The following is a 6,811-nucleotide window of genomic DNA, read 5'->3' as shown; positions in this document are numbered from 1 at the left end:
ACAGTTGTTCGACAGCTCGTGAGCTTCTTGTTTTTTTATATTTTACAATAGAATTATTATTATTATTATTATTATTATTATTATTATTATTATTATTATTATTATTATTATTATTATTATTATTATTATTATTATTATTATTATTATTATTATTATTATTATTATTATTATTAATTCCAATTGTGATAAAACAAAACAGAAATTGAAAATTGGAATTTCAGATATTGAAATTTGTTGGATTGGAATTTTTGGAATTCGAAAATTTGAACTTTTGTTCACCCACATTAAAAATATATAATAATATTGATATTTTATATCTGATGTTCGGAAAACATTGGAATTTTTGAAAATATTTTAGTAAATATAAATTGGAATGAAAATATGAAATAAAAAACCGGAAATCGGAATCCAATATATATTTCGAATTCCATTATTAAAAAAAAATTGAAATTAAAACTTTCAGGATTCGGAGTTAATAAATGAAAAAATTGCAGTTTTCACCCCTCAAATTTTTACCAATTTTTCCATTTGATCCCTCATACTAAAAATATTGAAATGTGTTTTTTAAACATAGAAGATCAAATATAAAATCGGTCCAAACTAGAGGGACAAAAACTTTATTTTTTCCCTTAATAATTAATAATTTTTCTTATTCAAAAAAAAAAAAAAAAATTAATAATATTTCTAATCAAAATCTGCCAAAATCAAAATTTTCTTTCCAATTTCAACCTCTGAGGCCTGAGCAGTGAGCAAAAAACTTAGCTTCAGAGAGAATTTTCCCCCTTTTTCCTTCTTTCCATTGACTGTACCTTCCTCATAATTTTTCTATATCCACAGTGAAGAGCACTTCACATATCTATCTGTATTCTCGTTGTTGTTCTCCGTTTATCGCCATTGCCGGAAGATATGAGCAGTGAAGCTACAGCAAATGCAGAAGATCTGTTCGCCGAGGCGTCGAAAGCTGCCGATTCGCTCTACGGCATTCGAGACACCTACTTTCCGACGAATCCGGACGACAAAACCTCGAAACTACTTGCGGAATCAAATCTCGCCCTCCAACTGCTCGACAGTATTCCCCAAGGTTTAATTGTGCAATCACAAATTATTTTTGATGTAGGGTTTTTAATCGAATATTTACGAACTTATATGATTGGTTGGTTTGTGTGTGTGTGTGATGCAGAGAAAAGGAAGACGCCACTGCAGAGAGCAACGTACGAGTATTTGAGAGGAAAAGTACTGGATGTGTTCCCTGAGTACAAGAAAGAAGCAGAAGATCATCTCTCCAAGGCTGTGAGTATTATTTCTAAAGGAATTTCATATTCTCTATTTTTTTTGGGCTTTTCTTCGTCTTTGTCTTCGTAGATGTGACTTTCTTTTGTCATAAGTCTCAAGACATCAGCTCTTAGTTTCAAGTGTCGATTTCGAAAGAGTGTCCGCACCGAGTAACTTTTTTTATACCCTGCAATAGTATTAGCTGGAGACGGTATTAAAGATCGAGAACACCTTAATTCGATCTCTAGGAAAATATTGTCTGCAAGCAGAAGAAAAGCCGGGAAGAGAAATGTAGTTTGAAGGTGATATGGATATCAACTCGATTGTATTGGTAGAGAGTCTAAGCCTGTACTGCGTTTTGCATTCTCAGTTTGTTGGAAAATTCCAACCCTTGCTGCAGATGCAAACAGAAATGGCAATCCGGTTTCATTATTTTATAGTTAAATAATGTTTTCTAGAGAGTTTGACAAAGATGTGAATCAATTAATTGGCATGATCGAGAAAGTAGAGTGTCTTGATTAATTCAAAAGTGAACATGATTGATCACAAATTAGTTGATGTGCTCAAGAAATTAAGGCTGTATCAATATTATTAAAGCTTTATATTCTGTATTCCAGTATCAATTAGATTGGACATTGTCCTAGCCTGTACTACGTTGTGCGATACTAGTCCGTTAAACGATTCCAAAATGCCATTTAAGGGCAGCTCCACTGCTTCACTCTCAGAAGTTTAGGCTTTGGCTCGTCCTTCCTAAATTGCTAAAGAGATGAAAATTGAAACATAATCGAATTGTATCCTTCCGATTAGCCGTGGAGTTGACTATCATAAGCAGAATTGTGTTGAACATTCGGTTAATACAAAGCAGATTCTTCCAAGTTCAGCTCACGTAAAACTGCATTGTTACTACTTCTCTTGTTATTATGGTGAACTGCTCCTTTCTGTCAAATAGAAGTGTAGGGAGAGATCTAAAAGATGAAATTGAAGAACTATTTGGACATTGACAATAGGATCATACACCTAGAGTTGAAGAACCAAAATCATAGTGGTGGATTGCTATTTGATATTCACTGCTTTGATGGCTCATAAATTGAATAGAACGTAAGGTCTTCCATTCTTATCTAAGGTGGATACAATTGAAGGACCACTTTTTCACGGGGAGAAATCATTTTTGTAGTAAAAAGATCCTGTGAAGGTAGCACTATCGGGCAAGACCAGTTCTGCTAAAGCTAGACTCTATAATACTTTTAGAATAAAGGAACATAACCTTTGAACTGGTTTTACATCCTAGCAGATCAAAAGGCAATTAGGGGAACATACATTTCCGTAGCTCTGAGAAGACTCATTTCAAGCCATCTTTACGCTCTGCTAATGGTGCATACTTGAATAGGGTGTGGCTGGATTTCATCTCCCCATTACTCCTTATTTTCTGGACAAGAACGTTTAGTGAGGAATAGTTCTTAGCCAACAGTGACCAGTTTTCCGGGAACCCCTTTGATCGATGCTTTTTCTTTTTGTAATCCGATTTCTCACTTGGAGAAAGATCTGTCAGTCTGTCTATATCATACGGTTTGGTGAGCTTCCATCTTCTATAACTACAAAAGTAGAGGTTGTAATTCTACTTTTCGTATCAATATTGGGTGTAGGATAAGGAAATATGAGGTTTACAGCACTATCGTGAACTCAAGATAACCCAATGGAAGGGAAATTCTGATTATAGTCCTTCACTCTAGAAGGCAATCAGTAGATGGATGCCGATGAGAGTCTTTGCTTCTCGATTTCATTGGTAGCCTTTGTTTGTATGAAGTCGCTTGGCGTAACCAACTTCTGAAGTCACAAAAGATTAAAATCTTAATGAAAGATTCTTTTACCTGTTTATGTCCCAACATGAGAAATAGACTAGAAACATGCCGTTTTTGCGCATCTTTTCAAGAGGGTGAATTTGGTGTTTCAATTTGCTGAAAGCTTGCCTTTCTAGCCCACTAGATAGACTTTCACTCACCAATATATACATGGGAGTAATCTTGTTTTCTTGGTTTATTCGTTTCTCTTAATGCATTCAAGAATTCAGTGCAATTGGACTTATTTTTCTTGATTATGAATGGATAATTCATATCTTAAACCCTGTTATTGGATTTTGATGTTTGTGTTTTGTTTCTTCTTGTTGCTGATTCTTTTAATGTTCATTTTCACTTTAGGTGAAACTGAATCCTTCACTTGCAGATGCTTGGTTAAGCTTAGGTAACTGCATTTGGAAGAAAGGTGATTTGGCTTCAGCAAAGAATTGTTTAACCCTTGGCTTAAGCAAGGTTATTTTTCTTTATTCCCGATAATTTGACAGAGATTTCCTACACTTGTTTAAGTTGAGCAGTTGTCTGACTGTTTATAGTTCCCGTTGAATATATAATCTTCAGGGCCCCAATAAAGGAATTCTTTGTCAATTATCAATGCTTGAAAGAAGAATGGCTCAAGGCAAGATTAAAAGTTGCTTTTGGTTACAATTTTGTCCGAATTCACTATGAATGAGCTTAGCTTTCTTCATAAGTAGCTACATAATCTCATTTTGCTCGACTTCTGTACATCTTCCAGGTGCTGAAGACGAGGTGAAGATTGTTGATGACAGCATAAAGCATGCAAAAGAAGCCATCACTTTAGATGTCAAGGATGGAAACTCTTGGTGTAAGTTTTAGCAAGTAGAGATTATAATGCACAAGCATTCTTGCTAATTTTGTTGTTGAATTTTATGATTACTGATTCATTCTACTGTAAACATATTTTGGAAGTTTTGTTACATGACCTTGGAAATGCATGTCGATTCTCGTCTTCTTCACAGATAACCTTGGAAATGCGTGTCTCACATCTTTTTTTGTAACTGGAGCATGGGATCATGGAAAGCTTATGCAATCATTAAAAGCGTACCAACATGCTGTGAGTAATATCTTAGAAACTGTCAAATTTCTGCTGCAATTTTATTACAAGCTTTTGTGAGGCTTCCTAATTATTTGTTTACTTGTCAGGAAAAAGATGAAAGAATGAGGTCGAATCCTGACCTTTATTACAACTGTGCTATTGTAAAGTTCTTTCTTCTCTTTAACTTCCTTTTAAGTGTTTTGTGGGTAGAAACATCAAAATGATCTATTGTTTTGTGTGTGTGTGTGTGTGTAGATATATACATGTTCCCTCTCGGCATATTTATGCCTTACAGAATCACTGCAAACACTAATTGATTTTTTCGGTTACCATTCTGTGTTTTAATAGTTTCTTCTATGCGCCTATTTTTATGCCTGTGTTACCCCATTCCCTACAACGTCTTGTCTTTACACTTTTTTTGTTAAATATGAATATAGGTAAACAAATATCTTGAAAACTATGAGAGAGCCCTGAGTGGATTTGAAGCTGCTGCATTGAGGGATCCTGGTCTCAATTCCATGGTTGAAGTGCAGAAGATGGTTCGCCTTCTTGACAAAATAGAGAGTTTGCTTCGAGTAAGATTCCTGTTTAGCTAATTTTGTAAATTTATAAAAATTTTTTGCCTTTATGCAATGATGTGAGCCATCTTTATCTCTTGACCTTAAGTTAGAATCTCTAACGCAATGAATTTATCCTTGGACAATGCAATTGTATTAACTGGAAAATTGAGAAAGTTATGAATATTGATCTGATGAAGTATTCTTAGACTTGCAGTTTGCAGATGTGAAATCACTTAATTAACCATGGATTTAGTATATTAATATTAGTCAATCATATTATTAGACTTTCCAACGATTAGCTTTAGAAATATTCAATTGTTTGCGTGATTCCTGCTACCTCTTGTACGATTCAAGATAGATTTACATTAACTTGCCTTTTTTGCTGCATAAGTGAAAGGTTTGTACGATTCAAGATAGAGTTACATTTACTTGCCTTTTTTGCTGCATAAGTGAAAGATTTGTAGGATTCAAGATAGATTTACATTTACTTGCCTTTTTTGCTGCATAAGTGAAAGTTTAGATCTTTCATCTTTATGACCATAAATTTTTTTAGAAATCAAAATAGACCTTTTAATTGTACTTCTTTTGACCATTGACATGATTTAGCTAATTTTAATGTATTATTGATACACAGGGACAAACAAAAGTTAAACGTTTAGCTTCCATTGCATCATCACTCACTAGTGTCAACTGTAAGCAATCCGAAATACTGCAAGACCTCTTAATTAGGTTGACTATTATTTTATTATTCTCTCTATTGAAACCTTTATCCTTTTCTGCTAGTGAATGCTTCATACAGAAGAGAGAACATAGATCGTCTGTTAGAAGGTCTGAACAAAGCAGTTGCAGTTGTAGGAAAAGTCATATTCTTCGTTAAGCACGAGAATGTGGCGCCGTTGTAAGTTTGCTTTCTCTCTGCTCAAAATTCTGCTCGGCGTCCCTTTGCAGCATCTATTCTGATTCTTCTCTCGTATCTTGCTAAAATTTTGCAGTTACTATGTGCTGTGTGATTCAAGTCAGATATGCTACATCTTATCTGTGTATGGAATACAAAGTGAGGCTGTAAGTCGGCTGTTCCAACCCTTTTTACTTCATTTCATAAATGAACAAACCCCTTAAACATTGCACCTCGATGGAACATGTACATGATATGCACTATGTGGTTCGTTTTTTTGTATTTTATTTTATTTTAGATTTATCTTGTTCAATGGCCAAGTAATCTGAGTGAGCAATTGTTAACTTGTGATATGCCTTCCCATGAATTCACTTGCTATTATATACATTTAGTTGTCGGGTTCTTCTTTCAGATAAAAGAAGGAGATCAGGTCACTCTTTTGGAACCTTCTTACCGTTACGTTGACTTTTCTTGGAAAGAGAAGGTACACTACCTATTGTTTGCTAGCATCTAATTAGTTTGTACTTTGTTGAAATTATTTTTTATTTATTTGGATGCAACTAATGTTAATATCTGTATGTGTTGTTGGTATCAGTTGTATCAGTTCAGATCGGTCCGTGTTGACTTCTTGGAGCAAGTGCTTGTGAATGGGAAAAACTTGCCGCCTCAGCACTCTGTTCAAACATCAATCTACGCTCAAAACAAGACGTGAAAGCGCTGTGGTTTCTTGTCTAGGTATAATACACAGTTTCGAAGTAGGCATGAAGAAAATTCTCCCGAGTGAAAGAGAAAAATTGTTTTGTATAAAATAGCGAAACTGTCGGTGTGTAAAGATTTTGTTGAATTTGTAGCTGTAAATAGATCTGATCAGTCGGTGAAAATATACGTCGATACAGCTATGTCGGAAAACTCCAAGCTCTTTGAAATGCAATCTACTCGTGGATGTTGCTTTAACCTCCTAATTCGTCATGTCTCGTGTGCTTTTAATTCCCTTCAACCGCCTTTCATTTGTTGTATATTTTTTTAATCTGTATTTTCAACTACGACTATAAAGATGCACGTGCGTGTCAATATTTATCTGTCTTTAAAAAAGAATTATATTCTGCTCGGTCAATATTTATTAAAATTAAATCATATATTATGTATTCAAAACATGTAATGTTTAAGAATTAATAGT

The 6,811-nt window shown here is 34.3% G+C and overlaps 1 protein-coding gene across 1 annotated transcript; it reads left to right on the top strand.

Moving 5' to 3' along the window:
• Window positions 1–700: 700 nt before the first annotated feature.
• LOC105952285 (uncharacterized) lies at window positions 701–6,588 on the top strand. Its single transcript, XM_012975819.2, has 13 exons — window positions 701–1,081; window positions 1,181–1,290; window positions 3,468–3,578; window positions 3,684–3,741; window positions 3,859–3,948; window positions 4,103–4,197; window positions 4,287–4,340; window positions 4,617–4,754; window positions 5,374–5,431; window positions 5,523–5,637; window positions 5,732–5,801; window positions 6,047–6,118; window positions 6,230–6,588. The coding sequence occupies exons 1-13, from the start codon at window positions 907–909 to the stop codon at window positions 6,344–6,346; spliced, it is 1,263 nt and encodes a 420-aa protein (XP_012831273.2). The 5' UTR covers window positions 701–906; the 3' UTR covers window positions 6,347–6,588.
• Window positions 6,589–6,811: the final 223 nt, after the last annotated feature.

This window comes from Erythranthe guttata, chromosome 12, assembly GCF_056151865.1.
Source record: "Erythranthe guttata isolate IM_541 chromosome 12, IM_541, whole genome shotgun sequence".
Classification (NCBI taxonomy): Eukaryota; Viridiplantae; Streptophyta; class Magnoliopsida; order Lamiales; family Phrymaceae; genus Erythranthe; species Erythranthe guttata.
The sequence above is the reverse complement of the archived record's forward strand: the minus strand, read 5'-3'. Positions and strand labels throughout refer to the sequence as shown.

What these genes read in the sequence shown, in the direction of transcription:
- LOC105952285 (XM_012975819.2), top strand. Translation starts at nt 907, where the DNA reads ATGAGCAGTGAAGCTACAGCAAATGCAGAAGATCTGTTCGCCGAGGCG. An exon ending in TAACCCTTGGCTTAAGCAAG is followed by an intron (nt 3,579 to 3,683) that starts GTTATTTTTCTT and finishes TATAATCTTCAG; the next exon opens with GGCCCCAATAAAGGAATTCT. An exon ending in ACTTTTCTTGGAAAGAGAAG is followed by an intron (nt 6,119 to 6,229) that starts GTACACTACCTA and finishes TGTTGGTATCAG; the next exon opens with TTGTATCAGTTCAGATCGGT.